The 15,083-nt window shown below is 49.3% G+C and overlaps 1 protein-coding gene across 2 annotated transcripts in view; it reads left to right on the forward strand.

Moving 5' to 3' along the window:
* The window catches only part of ATP6V1B1 (ATPase H+ transporting V1 subunit B1), a 29,367-nt gene extending 14,307 nt beyond the window's left edge, over positions 1–15,060 (forward strand). The window contains exons 3-14 of one of the 2 annotated variants that reach the window (XM_045078997.1): positions 6,207–6,305; positions 6,513–6,606; positions 7,184–7,261; positions 8,147–8,286; positions 8,685–8,786; positions 9,368–9,465; positions 10,867–10,990; positions 11,158–11,308; positions 11,554–11,636; positions 12,511–12,615; positions 12,771–12,939; positions 13,030–15,060. In XM_045078997.1, coding sequence (XP_044934932.1) covers positions 6,207–6,305; positions 6,513–6,606; positions 7,184–7,261; positions 8,147–8,286; positions 8,685–8,786; positions 9,368–9,465; positions 10,867–10,990; positions 11,158–11,308; positions 11,554–11,636; positions 12,511–12,615; positions 12,771–12,939; positions 13,030–13,193 — 1,407 coding nt within the window. In that variant the 3' untranslated portion in view covers positions 13,194–15,060. The remainder of the gene's footprint in view (positions 1–6,206; positions 6,306–6,512; positions 6,607–7,183; positions 7,262–8,146; positions 8,287–8,684; positions 8,787–9,367; positions 9,466–10,866; positions 10,991–11,157; positions 11,309–11,553; positions 11,637–12,510; positions 12,616–12,770; positions 12,940–13,029) is intronic. The other variant, XM_004742152.3, reaches the window with a different exon arrangement.
* The last annotated feature ends 23 nt before the right edge of the window (positions 15,061–15,083 follow it).

A 15,083-nucleotide genomic window follows, 5' to 3' on the forward strand; every position in this document is an offset into this window, starting at 1 on the left:
TTTTGATGAGCCCTGTTTGATCATACCTCATTGTTTATTTAATATACTGTTTGATTTGACTGGCTAATAGTTTATAATTTCTGCATCTATAAGAGAAACCAATCTACTTTTTTTGGGGGGGGTCCTATCTTTACTACATTTGAGGTTTGGGAAATTTTCTATTTTATAGTTTCATTGCCTTCTAGTGTTTCTTTCCGTTCATTATATTATTTATTTATTTGACAGAGATCACAAGTAGACAGAGAGGCAGGCGGGGGCGGAGGGGAAGCAGGCTCCCGGCCAAGCAGAGATCCCGATTCGGGGCTTGATCCCAGGACCCTGAGATCATGACCTGAGCCAAAGGCAGAGGCTTTAACCCCCTGAGCCATCCAGGCACCTCTGTTCATTATATTATATTGGCTGGTTCTTCGAATGTAATACTGAATAGAACGATGATAGCAGTCGTTGTTTTGCTCCTAATTTTCTAAAAAGAAATTATTTATTTATTTATTTATTTATTTTGAAGGATCTGAATTTTTTAAAATTATTATCCCAGCAGATATTACACTAGAGAAAATTCTTGGGAAAATACAAATAGAGTCATTAAAAACACAAGCTGATTATTCCTCTTTGAGAGAGAAGAGCAGAGCAAAGAAGAGAGAACACAAGTGGGGCATGGGGCAAGGAGGGGTGGAGGGAGAGGGAGGCTGCCCATTGAACAGGGAGCCAGTGCGGAACTCAGTCTCAGGACCCAGAGAGCATGGCCTGGGCAGAAGGCAGATCCTTAATCGACTGAGCCCCCCAGACGCCCCTGTTTTGCTCCTAATTTTTTTTTTTAAAGATTTTATTTATTTATTTGACAGAGTGAGATCACAGTAGGCAGAGAGACAGGCAGGGAGACAGAGAGAGAGGGAAGCAGGCTCCCTGCTGAGCAGAGAGCCCGACACGGGACTCGATCCCAGGATCCTGAGATCATGACCTGAGCCGAAGGCAGCGGCCTAACCCACTGAGCCACCCAGGCACCCCCGCTTCTAATTTTATTTTATTTTATTTATTTTATTTTCAGACTTTATTTATTTGAGATAGAGAGAGAGAGAGCAGGAGGAGAGGTCAGCAGGAGAAGCAGACTCCATGCCGAGCAGGGAACCTGATCCCAGGTCTCCAGGATCATGACCCTAGCTGAAGACAGTTGCCTAACCAACTGAGCCACCCAGGCGCCCCTGCTCCTAATTTTAAAGGGACTGTCTTATATGTTACATCAGAGTATGTTATCAGCAGCTTTTTTTTTTTTTTGAGGATGCTTTTTGGAGTTAAGGAATTTTCCTTTTATTCTCCATTTTCAAAGAGTAGTTTTGTTCTTTAATCGTGGATATTTAATCGTGATTATTTATAATAATCACGATATTTAATCGTGATTATTTAATCTTCAAAGTTTTTGTTTTTAATCATGGATAGTTTTTTAAACCTTTTTCTGGAATGTTAAGATGATCACAGCGTTTTTTTATTTTTTAATCCTGCAAATCATTAATTAGGTAAATTAGTTACATTATCAGATTTCTAATATTAGACTAACCTTGAATTGTCAGAATAATTCCAACTTGGTCTTTTTAACTTTTGTGTGTGTGTGTGTCTTTATTTTTTGGTTTTTTAATCTTTCTTTTATTATTTGGTTTGTAATTTGACTTTTTTTTTTTTTTTTTTTACTTTGCTGGATTTGGTTTGTTAGTATTTTGCATAGGACTTTTGTATATATATTCATAAGCGAGATTGCCTAAAATTTCCTCTTCATTATCTTATTTTGTATTGGGGTTATCCTTACCTCATAAAATTAGGTAAAAGACCATCCCTTTTCCATTAGTCTTTTGAAGAGCTCAAGTAAGTTTCAAATTATTTGTGCTTTGTCAGAACTTACTTGTGAAACTACGTGGGACTCGTGTTTCCTTTGTGAAAGATTTTACACTATTTATGTAATATCTTAAAGACTGTAGGACTATTCCAGCTTTCTGTTTGGTTTCTAGTTGGTTTTGGTTTGAGTTTTATTCTCTCTCTCTTTTTTTTAAGATTTTATGTATTTATTTGACAGACAGAGATCACAAGTAGGCAGAGAGGCAGGCAGAGAGAGAGGAGGAAGCAGGCTCCCTGCCGAGCAGAGAGCCCGATGTGGGGCTCGATCCCAGGACCCTGGGATCATGACCCGAGCCAATGGCAGAGGCTTTAACCCACTGAGCCACCCAGGTGCCCCGAGTTTTATTCTTCTAAGACTTTGTTCCTTTCATCTAAGTTCTGAGCTTTATGGCATACGGTTCTTCGCAATTCCTTTTTATTCCTTTTGAATATTATTAGTGTAGCTGGTTTGACATTTTTACTCCAACAATTATTTATGTCTTTGCTCTTTCTTCATCAGTTTATTTTATCAGTCTATTTTACTAGGCTTTCAACGAACCAATTTGGTTCTTTTTTTTTTTTTTTTAAAGATTTTATTTATTTATTTGTCAGAGAGAGAGTGAGTGAGAGCGAGCACAGGCAGACAGAGTGGAAGGAAGAGTCAGAGGGAGAAGCAGGCTCCCTGCGGAGCAAGGAGCCTGATGTGGGACTCGATCCCAGGACGCTGGGATCATGACCTGAGCCGAAGGCAGCTGCTTAACCAACTGAGCCACCCAGGCGTCCCCCAATTTGGTTCTTAATCTGCCTTGTTGTATATTTGCTCTCCGTGTTAATGATTTCTGACCTTTTATTATTTCTTCTAATATATATATATATATATATAAATTTTTTTTTAGTTCCCATTAGTTAACATAGTGTTGTGTTACAACATAGTGATTCACACTTCCGTACATCACAGGTGCTCATCACAGGTGCCCTCCTTAATCCCCATCACCTCTTTTCCCCACCCCCCATCCTACTTTCTTGGGGATTTTTTTTTTAAAGATTTTATTTATTTATTTTACAGAGAGAGATCACAAGTAGGTAGAGAGGCAAGCAGAGAGAGCGGAAGGCGGGGCAGGCTCCCCGCTGAGCAGAGAGCCCGATGTGGGGCTCGATCCCAAGACCCTGGGATCATGGCCTGAGCCGAAGGCAGAGGCTTAACCCACTGAGCCACCCAGGTGCCCCTTCTTGGGGATTTTAATGCTGTTCTTTTTTTTCTCACTTTTCATGTTGCATACTCTTAAACTTACTGTTTTTTTCTTTTCTAACATAAGTGTTTAAAGCTTAAATGTGGGGCACCTGGAGCAGTTGGTTAAGCACCTGACTTTCGGTTTCAGCCCAGGTCATGACCTCAGGGCCCTAATCTCAGGATCTTGAGATCAAGCCTCATATCCGGCTCTGTGCTCAATGTGAAGGCTGCTTGAGATTCTCTCTCTCTCCCTTAGCCCCTCCCCCTGGCTTTCTCTCTAAAATAAATAAAGAAATCTTTTTTAAAAGATGAACTTTAGGGGCGTCTGGGTGGCTCAGTGGGTTAAGCCACTGCCTTCGGCTCAGGTCATGATCCTTGAGTCCTGGGATCGAGTCCTGCATCGGGCTCCCAGCTTCGCAGAGAGTCTGCTTCTCCGTCTTACCTTCTCCCTTCTCATGCTCTCTCTCTCAAGTAAATAAATAAAATCTTTAAAAAATAAAGTTTAGATGCATCACATATATATCGATATACAGTTTTTCATTATTGCTTAGTGCTTAATATTTTCTAATTCTGTGTTCTTCTACATTAGGTTTTGAGATTTCCAAATCTATGAAGTTTGTCTAACCATCTTTTTGTTTTTGATTTCTAACTTGTTTTGATTATGGTCAGAAAACATAGTACAGCCCAATTTATTCTAGAGGTCGTGGCACAAAGGGATATCCTTTTTCATTCTTTTCCATTTCATCTAGCTTGTCAGTTCTGAGTCCCTCTGCTGTCCAAGAAGTAATTTAGTGGAGTACTTTAACCTTTCAGAATACGAGGGGCATTACCGTTTGTTTTTACTAGATTCTGATTCTGACTTACTCCCCAAAGTAACTCAATCACCAAGCAAGCAAGGTGAGGGAACCTCCCTCCAGAACCTCCCCTGGAAGAAGGTACAGGCAGGGCTTAGGTCTCTGGGGCTGGCAAGAGCTGAAGTCGGTGTCAATGGGGAGGTTCTGCTCTCCCAGCCCAGCTCTCCTGCCTCAGCTTGTAGCCTCTTCAGGAAGTAGAGAAAGACCAGGACCCTGGCTCCTGGAGCATGCACAGACTGCACGGGATGTGAGACTCCCTTGACGCAGACCTCCACCTGCCCAACCTGCTCAATCTACTTCCCTGTGGTCCTGGAAGGACAGCCTTATTGTTTTTTTAAAATTATAATTCATATAAACTCCTTTTTTTTTTAAGATTTTATTTATTTATTTGACAGAGAGAGACACAATGAGAGAGGGAACACAGGGGAAGTGCGAGAGGTAGAAGCAGGCTTCCCACTGAGCAGGGAGCCTGATGCAGGGCTTGATCCCAGGACGCTGGGATCATGACCTGAGCTGAAGGCAGACACCCAATGACTGAACCACCCAGGCGCCCCTAAACTTCCTTCTTTTAAAGCACACAATTCAGTGGTTTTTAGGACATACACAGAGCTGTACAACTATCACCACTGTCTGATTCCAGAACATTTTCATCAGCTCCAGAAGATTTTCTACCTGTTGTCACCCCCAGTCATCCTTCCAGCCCCGCGCAGCCCCTAATCTTTCTGTCTTTATGGATCAGATTATTTCAGACACTTTGTATTCAATGGAATCATATAACTCGTGACCTGTTGTTTCTGGCATCTTTCGCCTACTTAGCGTGTTTCCAAGGTTCATCCGTGTTTTCAAAGGATCAGTATTGCGTTCGTTTTTAAGGCTGATAATACTCTGTGGTACAAATACGCCATCTTCTGTTTCTCCATTCACCGTCTGTGGACATTTGGGTTGTTTCCACCTTGGGGCTACTATGAACAAGGCTGCTACTTGTATGTGAACATTCGTATACAGTCATACACAAATTTTTGTGTGGTCAGGTTTTCATTTCTCTTGGGCCAGTGGACTTGCTGGGTCATATGTATCTCTCTGTTTAGCCCTTTGAGAAGCGCCAGAGTGTTTTCCAAAGAGGCTGCACCATCTTGAGGGGTCCGATTTCTCCACACCCTCAACCACACTGTAGTCCCTCGGACTTCAGCCACATTCACAAGTGGGACCTGGCATCTCGTCGTGGTTTTGATCTGTGTTTCTTCAATGGCGAGGGATGAGCATCTTAGGGGCTTCTTGATCATTTGTGTATCTTTTTTGGAGAAATGTCCATTTAGAACCTTTGCTCGTTTTAAAGTTCTGGTGTTTGTAAATTTTTTTTTAAAGATTTTTATTCATTTGACAGATCAGAAGTAGTCAGAGAGGCAGGCAGAGAGAGAGAGGAGGAAGCAGGCTCCCCGCTGAGCAGAGAGCCTGATGCGGGGTTTGATCCCAGGACCCCGAGACCATGACCCGAGCTGAAGGCAGAGGCTTTAACCCACTGAGCCACCCAGGCGCCCCTAAAGTTCTGGTATTTTTATTTTTATTGTTGAGCTGTAAGAGCTCTTTATAGATTCCTGATACTAGCCTGGTTCTTTTCAAATGGATAAGAAGAGATAACTATAGTTGCTCATAACCAAAAGAGAAGTGATTGCCTGACTTTTTATTCCTGAAACCTGTGAGGACGACACGTGAATCAGCCCCAGCCCAGTGGCTAGGAAAAGACGGCCACTCGTACGAGGGGACACCTGGCAGCCCAGGACACACTGTGCCAGTGTGTCCGCCATCAGTCCATAGGGGCAGAGACAACAGTGCTGTCCATGGGACCTAAACAGCTGTAGTAGTGATTACATTTTATTGAGTTGTTACAGGTCCTGGGCACCAGCTAATGACTTCACGTGGCTCATTTCTCCCCACAGAAGCCCTCTGAAGTTTGAAAGATGAAGAAAGTAATACTCAGAGATGTGAAGTAACTTCACAAGGTCACACAGCTTCTAAGCTTCAGAGCTTCAGTTCTAACCCTGGTCTTTAACTCTGAAGTCAGTGCTCTACCCATCCAGGTGTACTGCCTTCCAAACAGAACCCGAATGTCCCACCTCCAGCCCTTCAAGTTCACCTAATAGTGCCTAGTCACAAAAGGGGAGACAGAAGCTTGAGACTGGGTCAAGGCGGGATGGGGGGAGACAGGGACTTCACCTCTGGTCTCACCTCCGCTCTGGGCTGCTCTCCCCTCCTGCCAGTTCGCACAGTACGCTGAGATCGTCAACTTCACCCTCCCCGATGGCACTCAGAGAAGCGGGCAGGTGCTTGAGGTGTCTGGGACCAAGGCAATTGTTCAGGTAAGTGGTGTCAGGGCGATGTTGCCCGACTGAATAAATGAACGGACCTGCAAAGTGCCCAACTACCTTAATAGGCTCCAAAGGCAGGAAAGTCCTATTTTCCCAAGAGCGTCTTGCCCAGAGCTGGGCACAGAGGGAGCCTAGAATGGAAGGCCCCATTCTCCCCAGCAAGACCCTTATTAGAGTAACTAACCTCTTGTCCCATAGGTGTTTGAAGGAACCTCTGGCATCGATGCCCAGAAGACCACCTGTGAATTCACAGGGGACATCCTACGGACTCCCGTGTCAGAAGACATGCTGGGTGAGGATGGGGGCAGGGGAGATGGGGGGGTGCTCCTCTGTCCTCCCGGCCCAGCTTCCGTGACCGCACACTTAGCACACTTTGTTGTCCTTTCCTCTTTGTCTGTCTGCCTCCCTGTGAGCTCTTTGAGGTCAGAGGTGTGTCTTTTCTCTCTGATCCCCCAACTCTAGCTCAGGGCCAGTCATACAGATGTTCGTGAATGAGGAAGGCAGGTTCAGTCAACTAGGGGCACAGTAGGTAGACGTCTATTTGGGTTAGGCTGAAACAGAGCACAGACCCCCCACCCCCAGTTTTCTCCCAAGATCTGCCATACCTGGCCCTCTCCTCTTTCTAGCTCTAAAACCCTCCATTAGAGTAATTTCCTGGGCTAGCGCCTCACCTGTAAAGATTTCCGGGAGAGGAGGGAAGATCCCCAAGGAAACAGTCACTGTAGCCAGCTCTCTCTGGGTAACTGAGGGCTGATGGGAGAGGGACATGAGGGGCCAGTGGGAGGCAGTGGTGGTGTGGAGGGTGAGCAGCAGTGACGGAGACCCAGGGCTGGCCCTGAGCATCCCCCAACTCCCTTCCCCACCCTCAGGTCGCGTCTTCAACGGCTCCGGCAAGCCCATTGACAAGGGGCCAATGGTCATGGCAGAGGACTTCCTGGATATCAATGGTGAGTCACCAGAGAGAGGCTCTGGACAGCTTTCGGGACCCAGTCCCCAATCACCTTCCTCACTCCCCGCCATCGCCTCTGCCACCTTGCCCTCGGAAGTTCTGCCCCAGACACAGGCCAGAGGCGATGGGCCAGGGCTCAACCGCAAGCTGGTTAGACTGCCAGGCAGATCAGGTGTGCATTGAGAATTGCAGAGGCCTCTCTGTCCCCAAATCTGCCAGAGAGCCTGAAATAGTGCCCTTTGTGTCCCATTCCTTTCAGTGCATCATCAGGTGCAAAGTTCCATGGGTGCCCCAAGACCCTCACTCTCCTGCCGTCCAGTGCCCTGTCCCTGCCCCTCAGAGGCCCCTGGGCTGGCTTGCAGAAGGAGACACAGCCCCAAGGCCATCCCGAGTCCTCCACTCCTGTCCGTTCTGAGGATGAGATGGAGGCACCACAGTGGTCTGCGGCTGGCCCCCAACCACTCAGCAAATCAGAGGCAGAGCCCAGAACACACATCTCCTCAGGGAGGAGCTCTCCAGGCCACCCTCCATTCCTTCGAAGGCACACATGACCCCTGCTTAGCCTTGGGGGCCTTGGCCTGAGTGCCCCCCTGCCTGCTGCTTCTAATAGGCCAGGTGGCACTGTCCAAGGGGGCAGTGGGCCGTGGCTATTGAGATACAAACTAATTCAAGTGCAATACACTTGCATTTCAAAACCACCTTTCACATGCTCACTAGTCAGGTGTGACCAGGGCTACTGGACCTGGCAGTGTAGTTAGAACACATACTCAATATCACAGAAAATTCTGTTCAGTAGTGCTGCTCTGGAGTCTGGGGTAGCGTTGGGGGCTGGCAGGGATGGACTTGAACCCTCAAGCGTGGGTCCATGATCGCCTTCTCCCAGGCCAGCCCATCAACCCCCATGACCGCATCTACCCCGAGGAGATGATTCAGACGGGCATCTCTCCCATTGACGTCATGAACAGCATTGCCCGTGGTCAGAAGATCCCCATCTTCTCAGCAGCCGGGCTCCCCCACAATGAGGTGAGACCTGCGGGGTCCTGCAGATGTGACCAAGAGGAAGACACAGAGCAGAGGCCAGGACTGGTGGCCAGTGAGGAGGGTCTTCTGAGGCAAACAGGCAGGGACTAGCCATGCGGGGGTCATCACCGTCCAGACTGGTAGCTGTCCTCTGGCAGCTGATGGACTCAGGGCTGCAGAAGATCTCCTCAGGGGCCCCAAGGGGGTCTTCAAGCACCATGAGGAAGGCTATAGGACCTGGGGGAACCCTTTCATCTTTCTGGCCTTGGATCCCTCTCATCAAAGGCCTTTGCAGGAGGAAGGACTGGAAATTGCTCTAGCTGTCATCCTCCGTGATGGTCAGTGGGCTGGGATCCTGGCTTTGGCTCTGACACCCTTCCTTCCAATCCACCCCACCCCAGATTGCTGCCCAGATCTGCCGCCAGGCTGGGCTGGTGAAGAAGTCCAAGGCTGTGCTGGATTATCATGACGACAACTTTGCCATTGTCTTTGCGGCCATGGGGGTAAGAGAAGCAGGGCAGATTGGCAAGTTCTGGAAGCTGTGAGCAGGCAGTCTTGTCTTTTCAGACTCTGGCTCTGCCTGATACGATAAAGGAGGCATAATCCTTCTCCCTGAGAAGCTACTGGTGTCCAGGCCTATCTGGTGGGAGAAGCAAGAATATGACTGAAGGGCGTGGTTCACTGACGAGGACAGTGTGTCCGTCAGTGCATTCCAGAGGATGTGGCAGCTATCAGATGAGCCCAGGGTGGCCTAGAGAAGGAAGAAGCCAGGGAATTTGGGAAGACCGCTTCAGGGAGGGGATACCATGGGGCCCTCAGAGGGCCCAAGGAGGGGTTTAGCAGGGAAGCAGCTGGCTGAGTGAGGGGTTGGGATGGCACTGAGCAGAGCTCAACCTGAAGAAATCTGAACTTCTCTTTGGGGACCTGGGGAGAGCAAACCCAGCCTCTGCCTTTTCAAGTTCTAGGTCATCCCAAGGACTATTAGTCAATAGGCTTTACTGAGAAGAGATGGGAGGGGCCAAGGCCCCTGCCCTTAGGCTGCAGAGACAACCCCTAACTCCAACCATCCCTGCTGTGTGTCCAGGTGAACATGGAGACAGCCAGGTTCTTCAAGTCTGACTTCGAGCAGAACGGCTCCATGGGGAATGTCTGCCTCTTCCTGAACTTGGCCAACGACCCCACGTGAGCCATCCCCTGGTACCCAGACTGTCTGCAGGCAGCGGGCCCTATCCCCTCTCAACACCCGCAGTACCAGAGCTCAGGCGTATCCCAGAACCACAGCCATGGGCCAGAGCTGGGAAAACAACCCCTTGTTGTGCAGATGGGGAAAATGAGGCTCGGGAAGGGGTAGGGCTAGCCCAAGGACAGACAGAGGGAACCGGCTCACAGCCCCGCCTGCCACCTGCTGCCCATCTGTTCTTCCCATAATCTGCGTCCAGCCACTGTCCCCAGTCAGGCCTCCTTATCCTTGAGTCACTTCCACAAAGTCACCACTAAGGAGAGATTTCCTTAAACCACGTACTGACAAAAACTGCTGTGGTCTTTTAAAAATTGTCTTACTTGAGTAGAGTTGACATACAGTATTACATTAATTTCAGGTGTACGACATAGCGGTCCAGTTTCTCTGTGGCTTAATGCTGTGCTTGCCACAGGTGTACCTACTGTCAGTCCCCATACAGCACTATGACAATAGCATTGGCCCTGTTCCCTCCGCGGTGCCCTTCTCCGGAACTGGACGCCTGTGACTCCTGCTCCCCTTCACCCGTTCTGCCCATTTCCCCAGCCCTTCTCTCTGGCAACCCTCAGTTTATTCTCTGTATGTATAGGTCTGATTCTGCTTTTTTGTTGGTTTAGTCCTTTGGAAAACTGCTACTTTTAAAGTTTAGGAAATGTGAGTTTAAATCTGTGGGTCAGGTGAACGAAAAAAAAATTTTTGATAAAACCATCCCGGGTACTGATGGTGCTCCAAAAACGATTCTGGAGGCCAGGAGGACATCGCCAGAGAAAAGACCCATGGAACAGAGTTCGAGGACGGAGAGAGCCTGGAGGCAGAGGGTGGGAGTCAGGAGAGCTCAGAGTGCAAGGGGGCTACCAGGCGGACAGGGCAAGCCTATGGAATGTGCACACCAGGCATGCTCTAGAGTAGGGAGAGGAACCTTATGGAAAGAATCAATGGAGTGCCCCAGCTGAGCCAGTGCGGGGGTGGGGGGTAGGAGGAGGAGGCTGGGGAAGACAGAGCGACAGCAGGAGCCCTGCCCCTGCCTCATTCTGAGAGGCCAGAGCCCCCTCACCTTCAGGCCCACAGGGACAGGGTGCTGTCATTCTCCATCAGCCCCCTGGCCCTGCCTGGCCCACTCCAACCCAACTCCCTGCCTGTTCCAGGCTCCCTACCCTTTCCTCCCTTGGACAGCAGGAGGGAGGAACGTTGGACGTGACGAACTGCCTGCCCCAGGAACCACAGCCCTGACATGGGGCTCATCCCCTGATGCTGTGCACAGCTGACTGTCCACTAAGCACTTGGGGATAAATGGAGCACAGGCCTAGGCCTCTGGGCTCTCTGAACATGGGGTGTCCCTCCTCCAGGATCGAGCGGATCGTCACCCCACGCCTGGCACTGACCACTGCTGAGTTCCTTGCCTACCAGTGTGAGAAGCACGTGCTGGTCATCCTGACTGACATGAGTTCCTATGCAGAGGCCTTGCGGGAGGTGAGACAGCCTGGGAAGAGTGTCAGGGTCATGCCTGCCTCTCCCTGGTCCCTCTACCCCAAAACTCATCCATCCAAGCCTGCTGCCACTCACTTCGTTTCTCAGTCGCTGAACCTCCCACTCAGCCTCTTGCCCCCTCTCTTAACCCAGTGACACTGATGTTGCAGGTCTCAGCTGCCAGAGAGGAGGTGCCGGGGCGCCGAGGCTTCCCGGGGTACATGTATACAGACCTGGCCACCATCTATGAGCGGGCCGGCCGCGTGGAGGGCCGGGGGGGGTCCATCACTCAGATCCCTATCCTCACCATGCCCAACGACGGTGAGTCTCTTGGCTGCCCACTGCCCTCTACAGCCCCCTGCCCTCCCTTCTCACTGGGATGCTTAAAGGGCCCGTAGTTTTCTGTATAGATGTGCAGTAGCTCTATTTCTCCATCAAGGGATTCTCTGTCTTCTTCTTGCCTCCACATACCCCATCATTCCCATGAGAGAAACAGAGCCCAGGTGTCGCTGAGCTGGTGGAGACGTGCGCCCCGTCTACACTGACACCACTGCATTTCCTTGCAGATATCACCCATCCAATCCCAGACCTGACAGGCTTCATCACGGAGGGACAGATCTACGTGGACAGACAGCTTCATAACAGACAAGTATTGTCCCCTCCCTACGACTTATTGCTCTGCTCACACCCACGGAGACACTGATGGACAGATGTCACAGTACTTACAGAGCTTCAGTTCTCTGTCAATTAGGAGGGGGTGGGCAAGGCTACCTCCAAAGAGGAGAAGAAGAGACCACCCAGGAAGACTGTGTGGTCACAGACACAAGACAGGTCTGGCTAGAATCCAGACCACCTGCCTGTGGGAACCTTGAGAAAATTATCTCATCCTTCTGATGCTAGGTTTCCTCATCTATAAAAGAGAAATAATAGTACTGATTACTCAATGGAGTGCATTGCGGAGGATACAATCAGTTGGCATATAGAAAGCCTCCAGGAGATAGTAGATACTCAATAAATGCTGCTTCTCTTTGCTTTCCAGCAATTTGCTCAGTGAACAAAACAGTGGGTAACTGACACTGTGCTCTAGCCCCGCCCACAGGTGGACCCTGTGAATAATGTGCCAGCAGGTTACAAAATGTGCCTGTTCCATCTGAGGTTAAAGGCAGCCCCTGTGACTTTTCCCTCTTTGCTTAGTAGGTTCCTTCTTTACAGTTATTAACTATTAAGCTTCAACCTGGTTTTTATCCAAATAATAAAAGGTTTTAAAATAGTGACTTCCATTACCTAATGTCACATCCTGTCCCCCCTCCACCCTCCTGTCTAGGAGCACACCTTAGACACCTGCATGCCCAAGCTCTAGAACTGTGGGCGATAGAGGAGGGTGGCGTGACTGACCCCCTGTCTGTGGGACGAGTGAGCAGCAGTCTCTTGAGCGCCCCAGGGGGAGGAGAGACAAGTAGGGGTAGAAAGGAAAGGAAACTCTGGACCCTGCCTTCTGCCACTCCCTTCTTCTGCTTCCCCAGATCTACCCTCCCATCAATGTGCTCCCATCCCTGTCGCGGCTGATGAAGTCTGCCATCGGGGAGGGCATGACGAGAAAGGACCATGGAGATGTCTCCAACCAATTGGTAAGCATGAGAAAGCCCAGGGACTGGAGGGTAAGCTAGTTTCAGAAGCCAGAGGCTTGAGCCCTTCCTAGACCACGAGCTGTTCTCCAGCAAGATCCCTCCCCTTTTGGAGTCCCCACTCAGCCAAACTGGTGGCCAATGGGCTCCCGTGATAGGCCTGCGGTGACGGCTGGACCGTTCTCCTCTTCACCCAGTATGCTTGCTATGCCATCGGGAAGGACGTGCAAGCCATGAAGGCAGTGGTGGGGGAGGAGGCGCTCACTTCGGAGGACCTGCTCTATCTGGAATTCCTGCAGAAGTTCGAGAAGAACTTCATCAACCAGGGTGAGGCGCGCTCGGGGCGTGCAGGCAGTAACCCCCTTACCCGGCCACATACACGCGCGCGCACGCCTAACCCTCCTGCTCCGACCCTAGGCCCCTACGAGAACCGCTCCGTGTTCGAGTCCTTGGATCTGGGCTGGAAGCTGTTGCGCATCTTCCCGAAGGAGATGCTGAAACGCATCCCGCAGAGCGTGCTCGAGGAGTTCTACTCCCGGGAGGGGGCGCCGCAAGACCCGGCTTCTGACACAGCGCTCTAGCCCCGCCCACACGCGGACCCCGGCGCTGCGTCCCCGGAGCCCCTGCTCTACGCCAGTTCTACACCCGCCTCAGTGTCTGCCAAGGTCCACCACACCTGAACCAACCGCTTGAGTGCCCACTGTCAGCCCCCCGCCGGCTCAGGGCGGGAGGCGGGCTCCCACGCTTCATCCCTCCCCCTGGATTCCCTGCACTGAGAAAGAACACAAGGTTGTTAAGCTTGGGATAATCACCTGGAGAACTTTACAGAATACCAAGGCCCAGGCTCCAAACCAGATCAGTTGATCTGAATCTAGAGGCATAAGTCCTCTGCATTGGTACTCCGCACCCCCACCCCAACCCCGGCCCCAGGTATAGCTGGAGTTGCAACCAGTAGTATAGACACTGCAAGATAACCCAGGTGTAGATAATGAGGGCGAACTTGAAGAGGTCCTGAGACACTCTAACCCTGACATATAGATACAGTTTTGTTGTCATTCTTAGGACCCTAATACCTCAGAAGCAACAGCCCACAGAATCCCCCAACTGCCAGGAAATCCTCAATGCTTTGTCCCTGCAAATCATTGTCACTTTATCTTAATTTGAAGCCAGGTGTTAAGGCCCCCCTTGGGGCAGATGCCCAGTAGAATTTGCTAGTTTTTAAAATGCTCAGGAGGGCTGCTGACTCCTTCAGACTGCTGGGGTTGGGAGGTGAGTGGGTTCCCAGAGGAGGTTTTCCCTGGAATGAGGGAGAGCTGCTTTGGGTGAAGAATCTGCATAATTTTTGTCCCTCCCTGAGTCGCTGTGGTCTTGGGAGACCCTCCCCCCTCCTTAGATTTCTCTGGGGGGAAATACCAGGAATGATGGGGTCCAGAGGGGAGTAGGTAGTTAGAAGTGAGTGGTATGATCAGGGATACCTAGAGTTGACCCCTGGGTCCTCAGTAAACCTCTGATAAGCTTGGGGTCATTCCCCCTGAGAAGACCCAACACTGAATCAAGCCACATGATTGCTTGGCTACCAATATACCATAAAAACTTAAAAGGCAAACTGAGGAAAACACTGACAACAAACACTACCATGTTAATAAGTTTTACAAATCCAAGAAACACTTTAAGACCCTCACAGAACAATGCAAAGAAACAGATAATTCCCAGAAGAGAAAAACACTGATATTTGTTTAACTTTTTGGTAAGTCATCAAGGAGTCAAATTAGAACATTTCCACTACCAAATTATTAGCAAATGTTTATTTAAAATCACAGTATTCAGCACTGGTGATGAGGTTTTCAAGTAGTTCCTCTTTTAATAATAGAAAATTCTAGATGGCTGGCCTAGTCTCCCTGCTCCCCTGGCTTCCCTCCCTGTGAAGTAGGTAGTAGTAGTCGCATTTTGCTGATGCGGAATCTGAGACACAGAGGTCAAGTAACTCACCTGAAGTCCCATGGCCCATGTGCAGGGCACCTGCTTCACTGCAGGGAAAAGTGTAAATGAGCATAAAACTTTGCCGGTGGGTAGTTTGGAAACACTAACAGTTGAAAATGTTCATTCCCTTTCACCTAGTAATTCTGCTTCCAGGAAATCCATCCTAAGAACACAACCAAGATGAATCCTTTTTTCCTGCTGCACGTGTGAAATGATAGCACGGCCATTGTGACGCTGGGCTGCGGCGGCGTCATAATGTCGTTTAGTATATGGCATGACAGTGGATGCTAGTTCTTAATAATTAACGCTAAACGAAAAGTACAAACAAAAGGTCTGTACGATATGTATGTACACATTGTCACAGACCGTGATTTCTGTGGGTGGTGGGACTGTGATTTTTAATTTCCTCATCGTCCTTTTTCTCTGTTTTGACAATCAGCACTTATTAATTTAGAATTAGAAACAACCCCCAAGTGTCTTCTGATTTATGT

This window comes from Mustela putorius, unplaced genomic scaffold (assembly GCF_011764305.1).
Source record: "Mustela putorius furo isolate JIRA1106 unplaced genomic scaffold, ASM1176430v1.1 tig00000281_pilon_pilon_pilon, whole genome shotgun sequence".
Classification (NCBI taxonomy): domain Eukaryota; kingdom Metazoa; phylum Chordata; class Mammalia; order Carnivora; family Mustelidae; genus Mustela; species Mustela putorius.